This window comes from Miniopterus natalensis, chromosome 9 (genome assembly GCF_054644295.1).
Source record: "Miniopterus natalensis isolate mMinNat1 chromosome 9, mMinNat1.hap1, whole genome shotgun sequence".
Lineage (NCBI taxonomy): Eukaryota > Metazoa > Chordata > Mammalia > Chiroptera > Miniopteridae > Miniopterus > Miniopterus natalensis.
Window position 1 is genome coordinate 63255121 of NC_142089.1, and position 27129 is coordinate 63282249.

At 37.1% G+C, this 27129-nt stretch overlaps 1 protein-coding gene across 5 annotated transcripts in view; it reads right to left on the reverse strand.

The window, feature by feature from the left end:
• The window catches only part of CDKAL1 (CDKAL1 threonylcarbamoyladenosine tRNA methylthiotransferase), a 551454-nt gene that overhangs the window by 380565 nt on the left and 143760 nt on the right, over positions 1-27129 (reverse strand). For all 5 annotated transcript variants that reach the window (XM_087820618.1, XM_087820616.1, XM_087820619.1 and 2 more), the window contains 2 exons: positions 19304-19400; positions 1761-1809 (listed from right to left, as the gene is read on the reverse strand). In XM_087820618.1, coding sequence (XP_087676744.1) covers positions 1761-1809; positions 19304-19400 — 146 coding nt within the window. The remainder of the gene's footprint in view (positions 1-1760; positions 1810-19303; positions 19401-27129) is intronic.

Here is a 27129-nt window from a genome sequence, read left to right on the forward strand (position 1 = left end):
GACAGTTCCCGTTGCTCCACATTCTTGTCAGCATTTGGTATTGTCAGTGTTTCAGATTTTGGCCATTCTAATATGTGGGCAGCGGTAGCTCACTGTTGTTTCAACTTCCAACTGACTAATGACATAGAATGCTGAGCACCTTTTCATATGCTTATTTGCCATTTGTATATGTTCTTTTGTGAAGTTTCTGTTCAGGTCATTGGCCCTTTTTTTTCTATGAATTTATTCAGCTTTTTTTTCCTGCTTTTTAAAATTAAATTTATTGGGATGATATTGATTACTATGATCTATAGGTTTCAGGTGTGGGTTACTATGTTACAAGATCTGTATACTGCTCAGTGTCCCCACCACCCCGAGTCAAATCTTCTCCCGTCACTCATATATTAGGCCCCCTTCACTCCACACCTCCTTTCCCCTAGAAACCACCACACTGCTGTTTGTGTCCACAAATTTCAGTTTTATATCCCACATATAAGTGAAATCATATGGTTCTTAGCTTTTTTCTGACTGACTTATTCCATTTAGCATAATATTCTCAAGGTCTATCTGTGTTGTTGCAAATGGCAGTCTTTCATCCTTTCTTATGGCCAAGTAGGATTCCATTGTGTGTATGTCCCACATCTTCTTTACCCAGTCCTCTTTCTCAGGATACCTTGGTTGTCTCCATCTCTTGGCACTGGCCCATTTTATAAATTGGGTTGTTTATTTTATTATTGAATTTTAAGAATTCTTCGTACATTTTGGGTAAGAGTACTTTATCAAACATGTCTTTTCCAAATATTTTTCTCCCAGTTGGTGACTTGCCTTCTCATTTTCTTAAGAGTATTTTTTTTTATAATATATCTTTATTAATTTCAGAGAGAGGAAAGGAGAGGGAGAGAGAGATAGAAACATCAATGATGAGAGAGCCATTGATCAGGTGCCTCCTGCACACTGCCAACCAGGTATCAAGCCAGCAACCCAGGCATGTGCCCTGACCGGCAATGGAACCCTGATCACCTGGATCCCAGGTCGGTGCTCAACCGCTGAGCCATGCCTGGTCAGGCATTAAGAGTATCTTTTGCAAAGCAGAAGTTTTTTAATTTAATGAAGTCCAACTTATCAATTCTTTCTTTCATGGATCATGCCTTGGGCGTTGCATCTAAAAAGTCACTGCCTTAGCCAAGGTCACCTAGATTTTTCTCCTGTGTTACCTTCATTACCATTAACTCCTTTAAAAAATTTCTGAGTGGACAGTATGTGCCTAGTACTCAAACAGAAGAAAAGCAAGGCAACAATATGCTCAAACACCCTGAAGCACTGGCTTTAACAAGCTCAATCATGAAGGCAGTGACTCTCAGCTAGGGTAGAGCTAATCAAAGATATGCCTCTTATCCATCAGTCAATGCATGAAGCAGTCAGGGACAAAATTTTATAATTTTGTATCTAAAAAAAAATTTTCATAAAGATGCTCAATAAATGTTAACTACGTGGTATTAAATGTATACCTCAGATGGTTTAAAGCCAAAAAAGCCATTGCAACTTTTGGAACAGGAGACAGCCATGGTGGATGACTCTTTTTTTAATTTGTCTAAAAAGAGAACAGTAAAAAATAAGGAAATAGCTAAGAAGATGGAAACAACGGGAGATGTGACTGACCATCCTGCTTGGAGCACAATGAGAGTAGCAGGGCTCCAGCCCAGTCCACCGTCCAGGTTAGTCTCCTTCAGGAAGTTTTATATACAATATATACCTCTACTTATCGCACTTTCAAGAATTACCTTTAATTGTTTCCTCCACAACTTCTACTACACGATCTATTTGTTGAACCTAAAAAGAAAACAAACTGTTAGACAAGCAATTTACACAGAGAAGAAATATTAACTTGTTTATCCTTCTGCTTGAGTCAATGTGACACATTTTCTAAGCACACAAATGCAGGTTTTCTTTAATTAATGCATTTGGAGATATTATAAAAAATATTCTGTATTAATGTTTAAAGTTACAATGAAGCATGAAATGATCACTCTCCTGTCCTCTAGGGACAGTTAAAGAAATCATATTACATTTAAATAAACTTCCTGGAGTTGTTAGAAGAGCTCAACATAAACTCAAAAAGTCCTGAGATATAAACTGAAGTTTAATTAAAACATGTATCTTCGCACAGAGCCTCAAGAAAAATGGCAGAAAATGACAACCTACACAAAAGGACATGCTGATATTAAGGGGATCTGCCCCAAATTCTCTGCTTTATTAGTTAACACTGAAACCCCTTTTAATGAATTTCTACCCTGTGCTGGGTACTATGCTCAGGTCCATGGACTACAAAGTCATATAATAACAGCTCCTGCCCCAGATACCAGTGACTAAGAAGATTTCCCAGGGTATCAGGAGATCACAGAGGAAAGGTAATAACATCTGACCGAGGGATGTAGGAATGCTTCTGGAGGGATAAACAGGATTAGATCAGAAGACGCCCACTAGAGAAACTGAGTTAGAGTGGCTGGAGTTTAGGAGGAAAATGGAAAAAGCAAAGACTGGAGTCTAAGAAGTTAAAGGAATAGAGAGATTTAACTAAGAATAGATCATAAGTTAATATTCAGTTCATCATTGTTTTATTACAGAATACATGTTCACCGAACACATTCAAACAAAATAGAAATACAAAGCAGAAATAAAGTAGCCCATAACATCCTCCCATTTCCCCTCCTCAGATGAAATCACTCAGGATAGTCTAATGAGTAGATAGCAAGACATTTTCCAGCGCTAAACATTTATATACAGGGCAGGGCAAAAGTAGGTTTACAATTATGAGTACATGAAAGAGTTAATTCTTGTATTATTATTTATTAATTGTATTATTTTCCATATGAACAACTGTAAACCTACTTTTGCCCCACCCCGTATAGAGTAGTTCCCCCCTTATCCATGAGGGGTGTGTGTGTGTGTATATATATATTCCAAGATCCCCTAGTAAATACCTGAAATCACAAATAATAAATCCTATATATATATATTTTTTCCTATACACATATACCTGTAATAAGGTTTAATTTATAAATTAGGCATGGTAAGAGATTAACAACAATAACCAATAATAAAATAGAGCAATTATAACAATGTACTGATAATAATAGTTATGTAAATGTGGTCTCTTTCTAATAACCAATCTGATAAAAGAGATAGCTACTAAGTGACTAGTAGGTGGGTAGCACATACAGCATGGATACACTGGACAAAGGGATGATCCACATCCCAGAAGACACAAAGTGAAATAGCGCAGGACAGCACAAGATTTCTTCAAGCTACTTAGAGCACCACACAATTTAAAACTTATGAACTGTTTATTTCTGGAAATTTCTTTTTAATATTCAGACTGTGCTTGACCACAGGTAACTGAAACTGCAAAAAGCAAAACTGTGCGTAAGGGGGTCTAATACAGTTCTGTTCTGTAGTTTTTTCTTTTCCTTCTTTTTTTTTTTTTCCAAATTATGAGACATAGATAAATGATATATAAAAAAGACCTGTAATTGATTTGTTTTCTATACATCATCAGTACATACAGGCCTACTTCAATCATTTTACTACTGCCCAGTATCTCATGTACAGATATAGCATAACACACATTAATCCAGTCCCCTATTATTGGGCCTTTATGTTATTTCTAATCTTCACTATACAACAATGCTGCAACACCTAAACGGAGACCAAAAAAGAGTGTTTTAAAAAAACATTTTATATGAAATGCAATGGCAAATCTCTTTAAAATATTCCTTTGCCTCAGTGTCTTCTAGGAAATACGGCAAGGCTTGTGAGAACACACTTGAATCCAGCTCTGTTTCTGACCACTTAGAGCAGCATGTGTTTGCAGTAGCAATAATTATTGGGAAACTGCCAAAGGGAAAGTAAATCTCAGAGAATGTAGGATCTTTAGTCCCAAACAAACCTGCCTAACTGGAGATGTGTCTACCTGGAACCACGGAGAGTCCATGTGTTCCCTTAAAGAATGTGATCAAAGCCAGGAGAACAAAAAGTTCAAAGAGGAGGAAGTAGCCAACAGTGTCAATAGCTACAAAGATAACAACATAAAGACTAAAGTAGGTATGCCTGATTTACCAGGGAGGGGGTCAAGGGACTGAGGGGAAGCTGGGAATTCACTAGCAATGAATCTTAAATAAGAAAATGGTGGCGTGATCACTTCCTAAATTACATAAATGTATAAGCAGTATGCTGTACACCTGAAACTAATATAATATCATATTCATCTGTAATTGAAAGAGAAAAACAAATAAGGAAAATGGTAACAGCTAATATAGATTATATTTCAAAATGCTGGGTAGACGGGGAAGGAGAAAGAGGACTCCTGGAAGCTAGAAGAAATTGAGTGTATATATGTTTTGGTTTAGGTTAACATACTTAACTCTTTTATTTATTTGTTCGTTTGTTTGTTTGCTGTTTTATTATTTACTTATTTATGTATTTATTGGGGGGGTATATGCTGAGGGGAGAAAGGCAGTAAAGAAAAAGTAGTTGAAGATAGAAGAAATAATTGATGGAACAAATAACTTCAGGAGGTAGAGGGGGTAAGATCCAAAACACAGGTAGGGACACAAGCCCAGCATGGAAGAGGGGTCAAGTCACCATCTTCTGAAACAGCGGGTTAGAAGAAAAGCATGGGAATAGATGCTAAGTACTCTTGCTGAAGTCACAGAGAATGCCAACCAAGTTCCCCACCTATTGGCTTCAACTGTCTCCGTAGAGTAAAAACCAAGATCATCTGCTAGGAGCGAGAAAGCATATTGTTAAGTAAGAACAAACTGAATGTTTTAAAGTACCTGTTGAAAGTTAACACCTGTTTAAAAAGTGATAACTAGGGACACATAAAAATAGCCAGACAGTATTGAGATACCAGTTGAAATTAGAGACGATGAATTTTTAACAACTCCATGTACAGCTGTAATTTTTCTTAGGGCCCAGCAATTCTTGTGTAGGAACTAAACAGTTAGATAAATGGATTGATGCAAGATTTGTTCATTCCAGCATTCAGTCATTCATTCACTCATCATTTATTGAACATCTAACCAGGATATTTCAAAGGGCTGGGGAAATAACACTGATTTATAGGATGGACTTGAAGGATATGGAAGAAAGGAAATTAGGCATTTTGGATAAGATGAAGCTTGGAGAATAGGTTAGAGAGAAGAGTAGAGACAGAAGTGAGAAATGAAGTGGCTGAAGGTTGGGGAAAGCAAGGAAAAAATGAAGGGAAGAATGGAAGAGGGAAGTAGGGAGGCAAGAGGAAAGGAAGAGAGGAGTATAGGAGATGATCATCAGAGTATAGACAAAGGCATTTACTATTTTTGAAGACTAGCGAGGTCATGAGAACAAGTTGCTGGAACAGAATGGTGAAAGCACTAGAGCTGAGAAGGAAGTGAGAGGTTACAGTGTTGGTGAGACATTACATAAGGATATTTAGCCTGCCCATGACATTAGAGACATGGGTAGGGAAAGGAAGAGCTGGTCAAATTACCCAGTGACTTTGGGTGAAAGATTAAATTATCCATTGAGGATAGAAGACAGAGAATAAAAGGAATAAGTTATGAGATAATTCAATGATGTTTCCATATGCAGTTGGAGACATAATAGCCCAAAGGGAACACTGCTCCCAGTCTGGCAGCGCATGGACTGAATAAGCAGCACTGTCCCTAGAGAAGACTCAAAATAACATGTACTAAAAACAGTTAAAGGTGAAGAAGTTGAGGTTAAGCTAAAACTATAAAATTCTTAGAAGAAAACAGCCATAAATCTAGATGATGCCTGGAGTAGACAATGGTTTCTTATATATTACACCAAAACAATGAGCAACAACAAACAAAAAGATAAACTAGACATCGTCAAAGTTAAAACCTCATGGTGCATCAAAGGGTACCACCAAGAAAGTCACAAGACAACACAGAAAATAAGAGAACATTTTTGCAAGTCATAAATCTGACAAGGGACTTGCATCTAGAATATATAAAGAACTCCTACAACTCAGTAATACAAAAACAATAAATCATTTACAAACAGGCAAAATATCTGAATACTCACTTCTCTAATGAAGGTATAGAAATGGCGATAAGCACATGAAAAGATGCTCGACATCACTTCCCACCCAGGAAATGCAAGTCAAAACCGCTAGGTAGGAATGGGGGGTTATTGTTTAACAGGTAAAGATTTTCAGTTTAGAAAGAGAAAAATCTTCTGAAAATAGATGATGGTGATGGTTACACAAGAATGTGAATGTACTTAATGCCACCAAACAGTACACTTAAAATTGGTTAAAACAATAAATTTTATGTTATACATATTTACCATAATGAGATAACACTGCATACCCACTAGGATGGCTATAATCAAAAAGAGAGACAAGTACTGGCTGGTGTGGTTCGGTTGGAGCATCATCCTGTGCACCAAAAGGTGGCGGGTTAGATTCCTGGTCAGGGCACAGAGCCAGGAGGCAGGTTCAATCCCCAGTCAGGATGCATTACGGGAGGCAACAGATGGATGTTTCTCTCTCACACTGATGTTTGTCTGTCTGTCTGTCTCTCCCTCTCCCTTCCTCTCTCTAAGAAGAGAAGAAAAAAAAAGAGAATAACCAGGAGAAACTGGAACCCTCATACATTGCTAGTAGAAATGTAGTAAAATAGTACAATTGCTTTGGAAAACAATCTGGCAGATCCTCAAATGGTTAAACACAGAGTTACCACATGATCCATAATTCCAGCTCTAGATATATATCCAAGAGAAACAAAAACCTATGTCCACACAAAAACTTGTAGATGAATGTTCATAGCAGCATTATTCATAACAGCAAAAAGGTGGAAACAAAGTCCCATCAAGTGACAGATAAAAGTGGTATATCCATACAATGAAATATCATTAAACCATAAAAGGGAAAGAAGTACTGATATATGCTAAATCATATGCTAAGTGAGAGAAGCCAGACCAAAAAAGTCACATATTAAATGATTTCATGTATATGAAATGGCCAGAATAGGACATCTTTATAAACAAAGTAGATTAGTAATTGCCTCTGGAAAAGCGGTGAAAGAAATGGGAGAAATTGTAAGGAATACTGGATTTCCTTCGGAGTGATGAAAATATTCTAAAATTGATTGTGGCGATGGCTGCATAACTCTGTGAACATACTAAAAAACACTGAATTAAACATTTGAAATGGGAGAATTGTATGGTGTGTGAATTATATCTAAAAAAAAAAAAGTCAAAAACCTGTTGTTGCCAAAGAAGTGTTGAGGATGGTCAAATGTTCTAATGTAAAAGTCATAAAACTCAATGAAAAACTGAGGAAATGTTCCAAATCAAAGGAGATTAAGGAGACCTGATAGCTGGATTGGGATTATTTTCCTATAAAGGACATTATTGGGACAACTGGCAAGATATGAATATGGTCTGCAAACTGACATATAATACTGTATCAATGTTATTTCCTATGTGTGTTTTAATATGTTCTTATTGATTTCAGAGAGAGGAAGGGAGAGGGAGAGAGAGAAACATCAATGATGAGAGTCATTGACCGGCTGCCTCCTGTACCCCCCCCCCCCCCACAACCAAGGCATGTACCCTGAACGGGAATCGAACTGTGACCTCCTCGTTCATGGGTCGGCTCAACCACTGAGCAACACTGGCCAGGAATTTCCTGTTTTTGTAACTGTATTATAAGAAAATAACTTTGATTTTGGAATATAGGGATATTTAGAAGTTATATGAGGCATCATGTTTGCATATTACTATCAAAAAAGGATCAGAAAAAATGTGCATAAACATAAAAAGAGAATCATTAACAAATTTATTAAAAATTAACATTTGGAGACCTGGGTAATGAGTATATGGTAATTATTTTTGCAGCTTTTCTATGAATGTAAAATTATGTCAAAATAAAAATTTCACAAAGTTAAATACACACGTGTATGTGTGTGAATGAATACAGATTTTCTTTCACTCTGATGGTCACATAGAATTTGCATGAATGTATGCAGCTCAAAATACAGCCTCTGATTTATACAAGTAATTGATTACATTTGCCTTTATGGCAGAAAAATAAATACTGCCTACATGTGATTATTTAATCACTAGGTGGTATGAGGAAGTTCCAGAACTTTAAAAATAAGGGTCTACCAAAGTAGAAGAAGATTTTAAAAGTATTTGATTACAAACAAGCAGGGGAGAAGTTCATTAATGATTTAATGAAAATATCGCGTCATTTCCAGTTTTCATAAAGAGGATACTGGAGGAAGAGGGGCGAAGAGGAAAAAAATGAAGGGGACACAAAAGAAAGAGAGAGAAGGTGGGGGTGAGGTAAATGGGAGAGGGAGACGTCAGGAAGCAAAACACACAAAACAAAATGAAAGCATGGGATGAGAGGCGGGGAGAGAAGAAACGCAATCATGAGTGAGAGAACAACTCAAGACTCATACAGTAAGGAAGAATACACTGACTTCTTCTGGGGACGAAAGGAAAGCTGCTCTTAATTAACACTATAAATTGTAGCCCTGAATACACAAGAGCTCAGTCTCTGGCATATAATTCAAATAAAATAAATAAAACAGTATCTTGTGTCCTCCAGGCACTTAGTTATAAATATACAGGGAAAAAAAGACACCCAGTATGTTCTATTACTGACTCCATATGTCCTCGACAATGAAAAAAGGAGTTGGTGAACAAACAATTCATAAATAACATTAATGAGTCATTCTGCTGCAGAACTTTTAAAAGAAATCCATAAAAATATTTTATTCAGCTATTACGAACCACTCCAAATTTATAACCAAGCATACATTGAAGAAACAAACCTATATGAAGACACCTAGAGCAAATCTAAGCGCTATTCAGAAATCTCTAACTGTTCAGAGCAGTGCTGCCCAACAGAATTTTCTACGGTGGTGGAAATGTTTATATGCTGTGTGCTGTCCACCACGGTAGCCACATTTAGCTACTGCATACCTGAAATGTGGCTACGATGATGGAGGAACTAAATTTTAACTTTAATTAATTTAAATAGTCACATGTGGCTACTGGCAACCATACTGGAAAGTACGGGTTTAGAGTATGGCTAACAGAGCCACCGGTTTGTGGTAATTTGTTATGGCAGCCCTAGGAAAGAAATACATACCTCAAACACAAGTTTGCCAAGTTGGCTAAAAAAAGGTAAGGCAGGGAGCAAGCTGATACTATTCTGTAGAGGTTCTGCTTTAGTACGTACTTGACGTATCTTTTTGCCTGAACAACCAGGAGCTAGATAAGTTGATGACTAGTAATAACACAGTGATAGCTAACATTTCTTTAAAAATTACTATGTCGCAGGCTCTGTGATAACATAACACATGCACTACCTAATCCTTGCAACATTCCCAGGCTAAATACTACAGTTACTTCTGAGGATTAGGGAACTGAAGCACAAGGATATCCAGCTGTATTCTTGCCTGGTATTTCTAGTAGATCTCATCGAGGAATGACACATAGTGACAGGTGTCATGAATTTCCCTTCTACACACATGAAGGTCATTACTGAATGACCACAGAATGCTATCCAACCGAAACTGGGCTTTCAAGACACCCAGGCAACAACCATTGCCCCAAACTCTTCCCCACAAACCACCACTGGCATGCATGCATTCACTTGACAAATATCTATTAAGCACCAACCACACATTACACACTCTTCTAGGAATCAGGGATATAATGGTGAAAAATACCAAGTCCCTGCTCCACAGACCTTGTATTTTAATCGGGGAGACAAACATGTAAATAACCGAAAATGTTTATTTCCTATCATGACAGATGCTATGAAAAAAAATAAATTCAATGAAAAAATAAATTAGAAAAAAAAAGAAAATCTGGGAGTGGCAGGAGGTGGAAAGAGTCATTTTGCAATAGTGGTCCAGGTAAACCTCGGAATAAGTAGCGTTGATCCTGGGACCTGGACCCAAAGACAGAAGCATCAACATGAACATCCAGGGGGAAGAATACATTAAAGGGCTGAGAGGCAGAAATGGGAAGCGAGGGGCAGAGTGGTAGGAGATGGAGTCAGATAATTACAGGAAGATTACAGGGGTGGGCAAAGTAGGTTTACAGTTGTTTGCATGGAAAGATATAAGGGTGCCCCCCCCCCAATGTATACACTAACAGCTGATAGCTCAATCTTGAAAATGAAATGTATTTTAATAAACACTGCCTTTATAATTATTCAAAGTGTGTGTATACATTTTTTGGGACACCCTTTTAATACAAGAATAAATAATAGTACAAGAATAAAGTCTGTTTTGCATACTCACAACTGTAAACCTTCTTTTGCCCACCCCCTCTTATATGAGACCTTATAGCTCCTGCAATGCAGTTTAGATTTTATTCTACTGGGAAAAAGAAGCCACTGGAGGGTTAAAAGAACAATCTTAACAGCATTGCTCAGGCTAATCCTATGAAAAATGTGCAAAGACTACTCTTTATCCACATTTCCCTATTACTTAGTGTGAGTCTTTTCATACTTAAATGAATCTGGCTGGGGTTTTACTATCCCTTGATTTTATTCCAAGACATTGCAAATCCTTTCACAAGTAAGAGTGTATCTACGTTTTATATATATATATACACACATAAACCCAGATGCAGAGGAATTTTCTCATTAGCTCTCTTAATTTTGACTGTATAGAAATAAACTACGACAACCTGTCATCATTATAATTAAGAAATATCAGACCAAAGCTTTAAAGCCACCTAAAAACTCTACCAAACTTTGAAAGAAAAAAAGGCCCTAGCCGGTGTTGCTCAGCAGTTAGAGCTCTGGCCCCTGCACCAAGGGTAGCAGGTTCAATTCCCAGTAAAGGGGACATACCAGGTTTGCTCTCTGGCCCCTGCAGGGCACAGGCATGAGACAGCCAATCAGTGTGTCTCTCTCACATCACTGTGTGTGTGCGGCTCTCTCTCTTTCTCTCACTCACTCCCTACCTTCCTCCATTTCACTCTCTAAAAGTCAATGGAAAAAATATCCTTGGGTGAGAATTAACAAAAAATAAAAAATAATAAAAATAATAATAAAAGGGAAAAAATGCCTTTCTATGTCCATAAGAACTATATATACAAAAAGCCTTTTCCATCATGTGTTTGTTCAATTTTTTCTCTTTTACAATAATCAAAGTTTGATCCAATAATCAGCATCTGATAGGTTAAAGTTTAGTACCGACTTCTCTATAAAAACACTTTTCTCTCTAAAAATTTCTCTCTAAAAATTTTTCTCCAAGCTGGTAAGAAAAGTCCTTACCTCTAAAAATGATATTTATTGGAAGAGAGCTCAATTTCCAAATCTCTTTAATTTGGGGAAATCCAGAGCAGTCACCAAACTAACTTAACATCTTTTAACTCTACTAGATGAAAGATTTCTTGAATTCACAAGCCTGTGAACAAATTTGCTAATGAGTTAAACAAAAGAGCACTTGATGCTAGATGGGGTTTAACTCTTTGAACAAAACTTTCTCATCTCCTTTCAACTTCTTTCATCTCTTCGCTGAGAAAAAAATCTTCCCCCAATAGTAGAAACAGCCCTTTCATCAAAAATTATATGACAGCACATTCCACACACGACTAAAAGCATATTTTCTACCTGAATGGTACCAGTGAGCGACTAACACTTAGTAAGAGATAAAAGTTACTAACTGAAAGACAAGGCCAGGCTGGACGATGCCAGCAAAATGAGTATCAGTACCAGGAACTTTTTTCTCTTAAATCCAATTAAAATACCTATAAAACTTTGTGTAGTGGGGGCAGAAAATCTTTCAGCAATTATAACAAAATTCAACAAGCTAAACTCAATTATACAGAGAAACATTATTTGGGACATTAGAATATTATCATATGAAATAAATGGACATGTTATGAAGTATAAAAATTATTTCTAAAGTGATACTAAAGTTAAAACAGTAATATTAGAATTAAAACAGAAATATACATTAGAGTTGCAAAACATCAACTAATAAATAAACATTGCTTTACTTAGCAGGCAGAATAATGCCTCTGAAGAATGTTCAGATGTCCTAACTCCAGAACTAGTGAATATGTTACCTGACATAGTAAATGGACCTTGAGATGATGAGATTAGCCTGGATTATCCAGGTGGGCCCAAGATGGGCTCTATTCCCAGGAGTCCTTAAAGGCTAAGGGACAGCACTGGTCCCTTAGGTTAGAAGGCCACAAGTCAAAGAATGTGAGTGCCTCTAACAGCTGGAACAGGAAAGAACAAGGACTCTCTCCTAGAGCATCCAGAAAAGAATGCACCACTGTCTTGACTTTGGTCCAGTAAAACCCATGCCCAACTTGTGATCTCCAAAATATGTGTTGTTCTAAGCAACTGTGTCTTTGGTAATTTGTTATGGAGCTTACAAAACTAATATACCAATTAACAAACAAAAACACGATAGAATTAGCATCATAAAAGAGGGAAAGGAAAAATTAAAAAATAAATGCTCCAGGGATAGCTAGGAACAATATGGAAAGATTAAGTAAAATTCATACCTTATATTTAACAAACATTCACTCAAGAAATATTTACTGAGTCAGACACTGTGCTAAGCACAGAAAGTAATATAAAAATGTGAGGTAATAGCAAACAAAATCCCTGGCTTTATAGAGCCTATAAGCGTCCATCATACTAAACTGCAAAAAGATTGAAGAGTTGAATAAATCCTTTCCATTCTTTAAAAAGCAATTTTAAAAAACAGAGAGGAAATGGATACTTTATCAGACCTGTTCCTGATCTTGGGGACGTAACTTTTAAGTTTTGAGACCAAAAAAGAAATTACCCACTTACGCCCCCACAAAATATTCAAGGTTTCTACTATATCAAATTTTTGAAATACAGTGAAAAACAATGATAAAAAGACAGACAAATCTTTTCTCTATGTTAAAACAGACCGACTTTTCTACTGTTGAGTTGTAGGAGTCCCTTATATATTCTGCATACAAACCCTTTCAGGAGCTATGCGTTTGCCAAATATTTTCTCTCAGTCTATGGCTTATCTTTTCATTTTCTCAACAACATCTTTTGAGGAGCTAAAGTACTTAATTTTGATAAAGTCCAGTTTATTAATTTCTTTTCTTTCATGTCCTAACGAATAGTTTCACGTTTGTGTGTGTGTCCTACCTAAGAAATAGTTTCCTAACTCAAGCTCACCAGAAAAGAGGGAGAAAGTGGTAAAAGACTTGAATGCTTTACCAAAGATAAATGGATGGCAGACACACGAAAATATGCTCAATGCCATTAGTCCACAGACAAAAGCCAATTAAGACCACAATGAGATACTACTACATACCTAGTACAATTGCTACAATGGAAAAACTGGCAGTACCAAGTTTTGGTGAGAATGTGAAGAAACTTGAACTGCTGGTGGAAATGCAAAATGGTAGAGCTGTTTTGGAAAATACTTCAGCAGTTTCTTAAAAGGTTGAACAGATGCTTAACATGTGACCATACAATACCATTCCCAGGAATTTACCCAAGGTAACGCAAACATACTCACACAAAGACCCACCTATGAGTGTTTAAAGGAGCTTTATTTTTAATAGTCCCAAACTAGAAACAACACAAATTTCCACCAACTGGTGAACAGATGAACAAACTATGGTTCACCACATAGTGAAATAATTCTAGGCAATAAAAAGTAACAATTAACAATTACAACAACATGGATGAATACTGAACCCGTTCTATTAAGTGAAAAAAGCAAGAAGCAAGAACACATAATTCCAGTTATATGACATTCTGAAAAAGGCAAAGCTATAGGGACAGAAATCAGAGCAGTCACTGCTGAGGATTGTGGGTATGTGTGTTTGGTCAGAGGACGGGGCTGAGTACAAAAGGACACGGTACATTCTAATGCAAAGGAAATGTTCTAGGTCTTGATTTTGGTGATGCTTACACAACAGGATACATTTGTCAAAATTCACCGAAGGCCGATTTCACTGTATGCTAATTATACCTCAATGAATCTGACTTAAGAAAAAAAGATTAGTATCAATAACTTATAAGAAAACAATTAACAGATAATAAATGAAGCGCATACAGAAAAAAACACTAGATTATACTGCCTCTGACTCCACCCAGTCCTGTTGAGTCTGACTTAAGCACTGCATTGAATGCAAACTCCACCCCTCCATCCACACCACTCTATCACTCATTTGCACTACTCCAAACCACACATCTTAAAACTATGGCCTCCACGTCACACTCAAGTCAGGACACACTTCTGGTCTTCCTTCTCCCTTCCAGGCACCCCTAACCACACAAGCTTTTCCTCAGACATGCTGATGTTTCTGCTCAAAAGCCCTTTCTCCATTCATCAAACCACTACCCAGACATGTTTTATTCAGCTCTGTATCTCTAGCAATAGTTTAGTTCTAGGCACACAGTGGAATCCAGTGCTCCACATAGTTTCATTCCCATGTTCCATGTTAATTCTACTAGTAAGTGAATTCATTTTTTTAAAAAAAGCTAATACTGATCCACTTAACTATGTGCCAGGCACCATGCTAAGCACATTACAAGTATTGTCTCATTTAACCCTTACAAAACTCAGTTATGTTCTATTATTATCGCCATTCTACAGATGAGAAAACTGAGGCACAGAGAGGATAAGTAACTTGTACAAGGTCACACAGCTAGTAAGTGGTGCAGTAGGGATATGAACCTATGCAATCTAGCTCCTGAATTCAGGATCTTAACTACTATAACACACTAATCTTTTTATAATTCAATAGGTGAAAAATGTGTAAATAGGTAAATTAGAAAAGGCCTTAAAGAAGGCAACAGATCTAGGAAGGTACAAACATGAATGGGCTTTTAAATTTACATGTCATTCTGTTATGATACTGCCTTTTTTATAATTAAAAGTAAAATAAAAACAAAAAACAGCCATAATATCAGAAGAAGAAATATTAGGAGACATGAAGTAATGAAAAACAAGAAGGACACAATTTCTCAAGCTTTGCACTCAATGTTATTATGACATTGTTTCACTTCATAAATTTATTTACCTTTTACAATATGGTACATAGTAGAAATATTCTCAAATATAGCCTCTTTCAAATGCTGCTTTAATTATACATATAATTTTCAAAATCAAAGGGCTCATATTTGAAATGGTCATCATGCTGCTTGACTTTTCAGGATCAGAGCAACCAGCCAGAAAAGATGTTTAAATCACTGCAAATCAACAGAGTAATAGGCCTCAAGATAGGTGGACACCTGCATTAAGCCGCACTTTTGTTTAGCTCTCCAAAGAAAAGGTACATCTGTCTGCAGTGCTCACAGCATGCACATCAGGAAGTTTTGTCATCTACAAATTTTCAGCATCATATATTCTGCTGTGAAGTGCATGTTTTAGAATGTTACAAGCACGTGCAATTTATTTAGGATTTCTAGAGAAATTATACAATTATTACAAAGATAAGCCTAGTGAATCAAGACTAAGTACAAATGCAGTCCTTGTTCATTAGCACAGAAAACTCTATACAAAATGTACAGGTTTTGTAAACATGCTATCCAGGAACAGAGTAAAAACCCAACCTTCCTAATAACAGGGATCTCTGGTTTTAGAGACTGCTGCATTCCTACCGCCTGGAACAGTAGCTAGCACATAGTAGGCACTCAAAACAACTTGCTTTCTGGCTGCTCTAACCGAAAGTTTCCTGCCAACAAATGAGTTGAGGAAAAGGAGAGGAATATTCAACAGGGATAGTCACGAAATTATGAAACTACCACCAATAGCTAGACACAGAGCAACCAATTTAAACATAATAGGAATAGGGGAAAAAATGACACTGCATGAAAACTCATTCCAAGGTGGGCGGTTAACCATAACTATCTGCCAAAAGAGAAATGAAAATTTTCACTGTCGGGTCAAATGTTCCAAGATAGAGAAAAAGTTCAAAAGACCTTGACTTGTTACCTACAAATACTTATATTTTAGGCATAAAATAAAAACTTCATTAAATCATTATAGGAAAAAACTTTTAGTTAAAAAGATATTTTCATCTAAGATTTCTACATTTTGAATCTCTTCTTTCTCCTCTCCCAATGTGAAAAAAATGAGACAGCTCTGTGCTCCGGGATGGGAGAAGGCTACTGCCACCAAAGCCAGTTTTGCACCTAGAGATGATAGGTTTTACTTCTATTTTCTTTCCATGTGCCACCACACAAATAATGTTCATCACAACTCGGTAGTTTCAGGAGGCAGCAAGACAGATACTGAAAAAGGCCCAGGGGTCAAATCACCAATTATTATGTACCCTCACCACACTGCTCTCCCTGATTATGAAAACAAATTAAATGTGCCATTTCTAAAGGCTGATATTGATGGAAATTAACATGTTACAACGGTAATAACATCCTTCTTACTAAGTACCTGCTCGAATGCTATGAGCATTTGCAAACATGGGAGAGTATGTCTTTTAACTAAAGTGTGCACTAAGCAGCTTGCTCACCCATAGATCCCCACCTAACGGCAGCTTTTTCTTCCAGTCACTCAGTCAACAGAACTGACACACCCTCCCTGCATGGTGGGGGGAGAGAGATGAATCCTAGCGGGAGGTGAAAGCACAGAATGCCCTTACAGCTGTTCCCCTTCCTCCTCTATTAACACCCTCCCTCAGATTGCTCTGATGAAGAAATTCTGCAAAGGCCTAACAGTTCCCAGCAGCCTGTAAATCTGCAAGACAATTCCAAACGTCCTCCTAGAAACACTTCCCGAAATCACTGAATTTAAACATCTCCATATTTTTTCACACTTCAGAATTGTTTTCCTTTGTATAAACCAATATACTTCATTTCTTTATTTCAATGTAACCCATTTTATTTCAGAAGGTTTCTGATTTTATAGCAATTCCAACAATTCTATTCAGAAACAGCCTCTCCAAACACCGACTGCAGATGATTTGGGTTTCCTATTCCAGAATTTTTTTCTGAAATTTTTGGTTCTGTGGACATAATTTTTATACATAGTCAGTTATGACAGATGTCATACTGCTGTTACCGAAAACACACTCTATAAAATGATGCTAACAAAAAACAACCTTAGAGTCAAACAATAATAAAGGCTGAAAATAAAATTAAATCACAACTGTGAAATGAAGTTTCTACTGAGGGTGTGATTCAACTCCTGGAAACTTTTCACAAGTTTAAATTACAATAAAGCTGACTTTAAATAAAATAATGACTTTAAATTAAAATAAAAACCTCTTTGTGGACATTAACGCATGATGTGTATTTCCTAAAAGTCAGAAAATACTGATATACAACAATTAAGAATAGTTAATTTTATTATGGAATACCCTTCAATAGAATATTAATGAAGAACTTAAAGTAGTTAAAAACCTCATGGAATAAAAGCTCATGGAAAAAATAAGAAGAAAAAATAGTTTGGAGGTTATAATTAAGTAAAATACACAAAGATGACACATCTGAAGAGAATAAGCAAGGTTATAATTATTGCATTAGGGTGATGGAATTATGAATTTTCTTTCCATTCACTTTTTAAAACGTGTTCTTAAGTTACTCTTCCAGTTATGAAGGAGCAAAACAAAATAAATCTAAAGAAGTTTAAAGGTAATACAATGAGACCAGGTGACAGAACAAAGAGTGTGCTAGATTAAATAGAAAAACAAAGTTTAGCTGCCACAGCTGTGGGTTTACATTATTCCTGGAAGTCATCTCCCACAGGAAAAGCACTGGGCGTCCTCCCTTACACTATCTGGAGAATCTCCCCTGCACCCTACATATACTAAGCCCTTTACTGCACACAATGGAGTACAGGAAAACGGTACCATATGTCCATAGAGAAGGGGCTTTTGTCACACTATGGAAATTCTACTATTCTGGTAACTTGATTCCTTGAGATGAAATCAAAGATGAATCCCAAACTTTTACCACATTCCATCTCTAAAACAAAATTCTAACTAGTTTCCTATTTCCCTAACACAGCAGGATTGTGTTTACAGAGAAAGTTAGTCTGACGTGAAAAGATAACTCAGGAGTCCATATTCATTTCATTCCCTAAACCAAGAGAAATCAAAATGTAAACAGACCAATGATGAAAACAAACTAAGTTCCCAAACATTCAGGTTCTGTTTGTTTAACACGAGAATGTTTGTTCAAAGATTATTAAATTTGCTAGTGGGGCAAGGACTTCACAGTAGAAGACAAGTTCATTACACTAAGAATACAGTATAAGTACCTGTCAGTGGTACATCAAATAAGGAAAAAGCCAGTAAGTCTCAATCCAGGTGCCAATCATTCGCGTACATGTTTTGTATGCACATACAACATTTTTAAGAACTAAAGACTTTGGAAAATGTCGGTACTGCACACTGAGCGAGCTCAGTGGAGTGATGGGAAGGGTGAAGCACCAGCACGTGGTCGACAACACTGACTGAATGGGCAGCTGGAGAAGCGCGCTGGCCAGAGTGGGAGAGACAGCAGACAGCAGCCTCCTGACTTCACAGAACTGGCTGCCCAATGGGGGAAAGGCATGCCAGCAACAAAATACAAGGGAAGATTCATTCAGTGTCAGTCACCAGCACTTACAGAGTGCCCACTGTGTGGCAGGCATCATGGGAAAGGCGGAAGAAACACAGTGAGGGTTTTAAAAAAGCTGAACAGCTGTCATCGCGAAGCTCATAATTTAAACAGTGAGGTAGGCTTAATTCAAAAGATCACGTGCATTAACCCCAAAATCACAACTGTGTGAAAAGCTGAGAGAGCAAATGACGATAAACTGCACAGTGAGCAAAGGGAGCAGAGACAGGATTACTGAGGACGATACAGACTTGCCAGAGGAGGCTTGTAGAATGGTAGTGTTGAAGCTGAGACTTGCAGGGTGACTGCAGGGAAGTGGAGCACTCCAGAAAAAGGCATCGGTATGGGCACAGGTGTACTGGGAGATGACAAGTAGTTTAGTGGGGTTGGAAAATTACAATGACATGGCAATGCCGGACAGGCAGGCAAAGACCAGGTTATTATTAAGGATTAAATTCCATGTTATGACTTACTTATTCTGTTAGTGTGTTTTTTTAATGAGATAATCTAGAACATATTTTTGTGCTAAGATGAAAAAGTTACACAGACATGACAAAGTTTCATGGCAATAGGGGAAGTACATTGAAGACAGTCATAAGTATAACATGGCTTGTAAGTAACGCAGGAATAGAAAATAAAGTGTGGTGTTATTACATGTTTTAACGACACAAGACTTTCTCTTTTTCCCATCAGTCACAAGCTTACCCCTATGATACTCAGTCCTCGAAGGTAGTCCTGCCGAGGCTGGGCTTGAGGAACACATCCAGCCAGCACTATCTTCCTTTTCTCCTCCTGAGCTCTTCTAAAAGACCGAAGAGAAGACAACGTGAACTCTTTTGCTCATAGGTATACCCGCAGAAACTGATGTCAGTGCATATAAATTCTCTAAATAACAACAAGCCCATTTAGCATGAAACTAGATTTTCTCACAACTGTTTAAAGAAAACATACTATAATAAGATTTGTCTGTATCTATCACATCACAAATAGGGTATAAGAAGTGTTCAGAGAATGATTAAATGAATGAATGAATAGGCAGAATATAAAATACTATTTTAACAGCACCTGTGTGTGTTTCATTTCAATAACTTAGAGTGCTTCAGTACAATTTTTCCACTTGGAATCCTGAAAAAGCTTGTTAACAGAATCAAAAAGATCTGACTTCCGTGGATTGCTTAACATATCCAAGAGAGTAACTGCCTGCCTCTGCCACCTGGCTTTGCTTTTTTATCAGTACCAAGCACATCACTGCACATGAATAGTTTTCTCGTGATAAATGTGAAATACCTTATCAAACAAAAAAATCTTTCCATTTATATTAACAATCTATACAAGGAAGTAACATCTGGTTTCCACAAGAAACCAGCCGTAACACCTAGAATCACTGCCAAACATCCAAGAGAGTCTGTGAGATCACCAATAATTAAATCCAAATTAAAAGCCTGATTCCTATAGAGTGATTCCATTACTTAATTATTAAGTACATCTAAGACGTGGTGGTGTTTAAGGAAACAGTAAAGAGGGAGACGTGCCTTGAGCTCAACAAGCTTGTGGTTTATAATAGATGAGATGTAAAAGGACGTAAGCACCATAGCATCAAATAAAACGCCCGTAGTGACAAAAAAATGTGCAGGCAGCATATCATGGAGAGAAAAGAATGTGCACTTAGGAAAAGACAGCAAAAAGCTTCACACAAGTACTGGGAGAAGTTTAAGGGGAAATAGAAGGTGGAGAGGGTGGAAAGGGAGGCAGAGAAAGCTCCAGCATTTTTACACCATGGACAAAGACGAGGGAGAAAGGGGGAAGGAAGTATTTCATTACAGAAGGAATTTCTGAATAAGGGAGATTGATAGGGCATATATTGTAGAAGGAGCTTTAAGAAAGAGGCTGAATAGGATTTAATTTAGCAGGCAATGAGAAAATCTCTTAAGTTTTGGTGGCAGAATGGACACAGTGGAGCCAAACTTTGAGAACGTGGCCCTGATGACAAGGTGCAAAATGAAATAAGAGAAAAGAAACCAAGAGGTGGGGAAATTAATTGAATATTCTTGACAAATGCATGTGAAAGATGAGAGAAAGAGAGGGAAAGAGGGAGAAAGAGAGAGAAGAAGGGAGGGAGGGGGAGGGAGAGGGAGGGAGGGAGGGATGGGAGGAGGAGGTGGAAGGAGAGGAGAAAGGAGGGGAAGGCAGAGGGGGGATGGTTACAGGAAAGGAGATGAGTTCTCTTGCTAAAATTTACTTGGGAAACCCCAAGAAAGAATCAAAGGTGATGTCACGGTTTTGAGTCTAAGGCATGGATCAGCAAACATTTTCTATAAAGGGCCAGATAGCAAATACTTCAGGCTTGGCTGGTCATAGGTCTCTGTGGCATCTCCTTAGCTCTGCCATCTTAGAGCAAAAGCAGCCACACACAATACTTAAACAAATGGGTGTGTCTGTGTTCCAATAAGACTTCATTTCAAAAACAGGCAGCAGGTCACATTTGGCCGAAAGGCCAGAGTTTGCTGTTCCCTAGCCTAAGAAAACAGGCAGCCATTAGCTGTCAGGAGAAGCTGGCTGAGAACTGAAATAGAAGGTAAGAAATTCACTGGGGACACACTAAATCTGAGGATCCACTAATGCCTATCAAGACTCTGGAAATGCAAGTCAGCTGGCTGGGAGTGAAGCTTGGGGTAGATTGGATTCCAAAGCGAGAATCCAATTGAGTACAGAACTTTAAGATTGTTTAGAGATGTGGAGGCATTTCTATAGGATAAAAATATTGGTATGGAAAACAAAAAAGAGGTAACATCACCACCACCAACAATATTGTACCAACAATAGTAATCATGGTAAGCATTTATATGGCACTTCATCAAGGTAACCATTATGTAGCTAGTTATGTAACACATCTGAAAACAGTACAGCCGATATATGACCACCGGGGGAAATGTTCTGGTGACGGCTTAAACATTCGATCAGGACATGAAACTGTCCCAGGGTGACTTTAAGGGAGTAAGCAGATATCAGAAAGTAAAGGCGAAAGTTCAAAACAGAGGTGCTCCACTAAGTAACTTATTTAAAATAGTATGCAGGCTTTTACTGAACGTGGCTTTACAGCGAGAAGGTAGACCAGAACCAGAATCTAAGCCAGAACTCACACCCAGTTATGAAACATCAATGCCACACTTTATGTGACCCAATAAAGTACAAAAGCTTTAAGGCAATTTCTCCATGAGTATTCTTGCTCTAAAGATTCCCTTCCTACACCCTATTCTTTTTGTTGAGTGAGTTTTGTTCAGGTTAATAAATGCCTTTAAAAATCTCTAGAAACGCATCCAGCACAGGCATAGTTTAAAAAGCTTTCAAAATATGAATGCTGATAAAAATAATACCTTAACCAGAGACAAAGAAGCATGGAACAGACTGAGGAATCTCAGAGGGAAGATGGAAGGCAGGGTGGGGAGAGATTAACGGAAGAACTTCTATGCATATGTGCATAACCCAGGGGCATGGACAACCATGTGGGGAAGGCCTGGGGGGGTGGGGAGGAGGGGTAAACGGGGATAAGAAGAGGACATCTGTAATACTTTCAACAATAAACATAAGTTAAAAAAACAACAACAACCTTGAGCTCTGGCCTTTGGCACAGTGGTTAGAGCATCAGTCTCACCCAAGGGTCTCAGGTTCAATTTCCAGACAAGGACATGTACCTGGGTTTTACATACAAAGAGATTTCACCCCACCCCTTATATCATGAAGTTTAAGGTTCAGTGGTATTTCTGTGTCCTTCCAGATCCAAGGCAAAGTAAGATGAGTGAAAAACAGACCACTGTATACATGATACTTCACTACATTTAAAACTGCATTTAAGACTCCCACAGGCCATAGTATTTGAATCAATCATTTCCATCTTGTTAAGCTAGTTAAAGTAAGTAAAACACCCCTTCCTTAAAAGGATTAACATAAAAAATAATCTAAAGTTATGACATGTATATTCCTATTATAAAGAATATCCCTATAAAATGAAAAGCAAAAATCTGTCATTAGTTCACCTCCCCTAAAATCATTATCCTGATCCTCTACTCATGGCAAACACTTTAGGAGGTAACAGCCTCAGCAGAGGAAAGGGATAGAGCGGAAGGAAAAAGAAATGAGGGAAAAAAGGAAACTCAAGAGTATATCAGTATATCAGGCCTTAATAAAGTGACATTAAGAAGAGACACTCTGATCACCTGTTATATTTATTCAACTCACCATCCAATTTGCACATCTCATTGTATGTTACTCTAATTATCACATGCACCAAGAAACACTAAAATTAAATTACAACATGAATCTATGTCATATTTTGAGGAAGAAATGAGGAAAATTTACTGTTCTGGCTCCAACTAAAAAACGAATTAAAGAGATAAAAATTCTGAAGGAAAATGCATACTTGGGCTCTATCCTGAATAAAATTTGAACTGGAGTACTGTCAGATCCCACCCCTGTTTCTGATGAGAGACCCAGACAGATTTGAATTTAGAATTAGCTATATAGTCTGAATAAAAAGTTGTCTTAAACACTTAATTTATAACAGGTTTCTAAACAAAATTTTTTAGTGTTTTACATCTTTTTCAGTCACTTTCCCAAAGAGACATTAGTTAATATAAAAACTGATCTCTTGAAGGGGATAACAAAAAAACACTTGTTATTTTCAAAAATACAGTAAGAAGTGACCAAACAAGAGATACTTGTAACTGGGAAAGGTAAAAGTTTGCAGGAGTAATCTCCCTGGCTAATTTACATGATCATAGAATCCCCAACGCCTACATGACAGAGAGGCAACAGAATAGATGAATTTCCTTCAAAGCTGCCATAACTGGGCTTCAGCAAGCAGTAACTCCTGTATGATCAAGAGATTTCATCAGAGGAGCAAGCAGCAGAGAATAACTGTACTTTAGGGCAGTATTAAACACTTATATTTAACATGCTCTTGTTGAACTAGCTAATTCAAAATGAATCACTGTCCCAAATTACCAGTACTGTTCGTATGCCATTGACTGATAATAACAATAGTTTTTCAAAAAACATCTCTTCCCTACAAGAAGATAAGCTTCTCGAGGACAATGCCTAGATGAGATTCACTTTGAAAACCAAAATTAATTTTAGACTATAATAAAGAATAAGAAATCATTTATTTGAGCAAAAGGAGCTATAGCGCAGGAGACACAGATTCAGGTAGCAACCCAAATTGCGTTCTGCTGAGACAAAGGGGAGGCCACCTTTAATTGCAAAAGTTCCCACTTAAGTTCCCAATTAGGTCTGTTTTACGTAAATGAGGTATCCAAAATAATTATTTCTGATTAATCCAAATTACACATTCCTGATTGGTCAGCATTATGGATCCTGATTGGTAGTTATGGAGCAGTTCTGACTGGATGGAGCAGGTCTTGGTCCACTGGGTGAAAGATGAGACCAGCAACTCCCTCATAACAGCTGACGCAGCTGGCTTAAAAGAGCAGGGCACAGCATGGGAAGCCGAGAGCTCAGCCTAAGGTTCTTACCAATAAACAGTATGTGAGACGCCCCTGTCAGTAAATGGCTATTAGGCTCTTATTATTTATAAAATTTGGGCCCTCGCTGACCATGGGGAATCCACCTTGGCAGATAAATTCCTTTTCAGAGTTCTGATCAAATGAATCTTTCTTTTGAGGATCCACAACTCTACATACCTGAGGGCACATTTTAAAAAAAACTTCTTGCAATTTACTAAATGAAAGAAAAGCCAATACCAGGACATAACACGAGAATCAATCACTAACTAAAGTTGTGATTAAAAGCCATGCTTATGTTTCTTAAAATTTAATAAGGCCACCATTAAACAGGAATCCATCTTGTCCATCAACAGAATTCTAGATAATCCAATCAGAGGAGCTGTATTTGATTGGTGCCAACATAATTTATCCACGTTTAAATTTTATGGCAAATCATCACAGGATTTTCAGTTTCACAAATCATATAGATAATTAGTAAGAATTAATATCATAGTCTTAAGAATTATTTTCTTAGTGTTTAAAAACACTATTTTCCTCTCAACTCTACTTCATCCCCTCCAGCACTTCTTCTTTAAAAAAATTCTATTTCCATATCTTCAGAAAAGTAATAGAGCATTTGGTTTTAATTAATCTGACCTCAGATTAAAAAGGTGTTTATCATAAGTACAACTTTTAACTTCACAAGGGGAAAAAGATTTTTTTTACAACAGCAATAAACAGCTGATCACAGACAAATCTAGGAACCATTGCTGACTCCCAGTTCCAGATAGGAAAGCAATGTCAGTGAAACAGAAAATGCCCTAATACCAACATAAATGTACAAAACAGAATCCATTTGGGGGAATGGGGGAGGAATGTGAAGCTTATATTGTTTGCAATGACAGCCAAAAAATAAACTTCATTACACTAACACTAACATCACCCACACTAACATCTATTCAAATTATCAACTGAAATAACCAAGCGAATGACACAATTTAGCAACATGACTTAAACAAACCTAAATATACCATAGTATACCACAAAAAAGAGGTTTTCTTCCTTTATTACCTTCTTCTATTATGAAGAAGAAACTAAAGCTAAGCAGTCATATGGAAATGAACAGTGGGCTCCCTTGGAGCCACATAAAAGAAAAACATGTTTAGAGTGCCTCATCTATGTTCAATGTTGTCACCATAAGGTACAGCAACAACAATAAAGAGGCTACATGAAAAACAATACAGAGTACTGCCTCTATTTATATAATAAACCAATAGTTATTGAACAGTTATGTAGCATGTATGAAATATCTAGAGTTAAAAGTTACATATGCTTAGGCTGAGAGAAAAGATTGGGTTGGCTTTAACTACATAATCCCAATAATAATCCACTTCACTTCATCTGTACAAGCAAAGCATGTTATTCTTGGGATGCTTTTTTAATTATTAAGGCTAACTGATATCTGTAGTTAATGTAAAAGCTCCATTTCCTTCTAAAGATTTTTGAGTGAATTCTACACAAGTAATCTATTAATTGGTCCTTTAAATAACTGTTTGTTATTAATGCACACACATGTGCAAACACAGTGAGAGAAAACCAACTCTATCAGATTAATGTTACTGTTTTAATCTTAGAACTAATAAACAAAGTATTACATAGCTATATTTTTACACATAAAAAAATTTCAACTGTTATGATCACAGAAATAATATAAAAATCTTAATTTGAAGCTAGAAACAAAAGAAATGGGACCTGAAAGAAATAAGAAAATTAAATTCAGAATTACTGCAGAAAAACTGCTGTGGAGAGCAAGTTGTAAGTAAAGCCCCAGCAGCTGCTGTTATCAGTGCCTTATTTAAAATTTAAAAATAAGATGTGTAAATTTACTATCTTCTCAGTACTTCTAAAATGCAAAGCCAAATTATGTAGTCTGATCCCAGTAGAGAGTAAATGAACAGAAAGACATATTTCTGTTTCTTCCCAAAATTCCACAGAGAACACAAAAATTCACATAAATAAGAGTAAATCCACAGGGTTGGCGGAAAACTGGAAAAGGGACCATAAGCAACCCAAATCATGGAGCAATTTGTGTTTTTCAAAAAAAAAAAAGTGACTTTTACATAGAAAACCCAATCATTCAAAGATAAAAGGGGCTGAGAAAAGCTGACCCACATAATCAAAGATGGACAAACAATGATTTGAGTCTCCTCACCCTCAGAGCACTTGGCTTCCCAAGTTACCTATAAGTTAAGGCCACAGTAGAGCTCTCAATATAAAAGTAGAAGGTTTTCTAAACGGGCCTGTAAGCATCAGCAATGCAAACAGGCAAGCGGAACAGTGCCACCAAATGAGTTAAAGCCACCACAGGGTCCCAAATTCACCACACTTAAAAGACCAGCAAAAGGAATCCAGTTCTCAGCTAATTGTGATCTCGTGGTCCTTTTTATTACTCCCTACGCAAACTAGTCAATGCTCCTAAAATAGAACCAATTCACACATAACATACTGAAAAAGAAAAACCAAATGATTATCTTAATAGAAGCAGAAAAAGCATTTGACAAAATTCAACATCCATTCGTGAAAAAACCCTCAACAAACTACCATTAGAGTAGTTCCTCAAACCGCTAAAGATGCATGTAATAAAACTACAGCTAGCATCATGTTTACATCATGTTTTCTCCCTGGTATGAGAAACAAGGGAAGGATGCCCACTCTCATCACTTTCACTCAATATTGTACTAGAGGACCTAGCTAGTGCAATAAGGAAAGAAAAGGCATATGATCAGCAGGAAAAGAAATTAAAAGGTTTCTTCACAAATAAAATTATTGAGCATGTATAAAATCCTAAAGGAATTTAAATAAAAAGCTACTAGCACTAATAAGTTAGTTTAGCAAGACAATAGGATACAAGAGAAAGTGACAAATATTGCAGATAAGCAAAGACTTCATATGCAAGAAGAGTCCTGAACAAGAAAAACACCCTAAAGCAGTGATTTTCACCCTTTTTCATCCCATGGCACAAAAAACTAACAA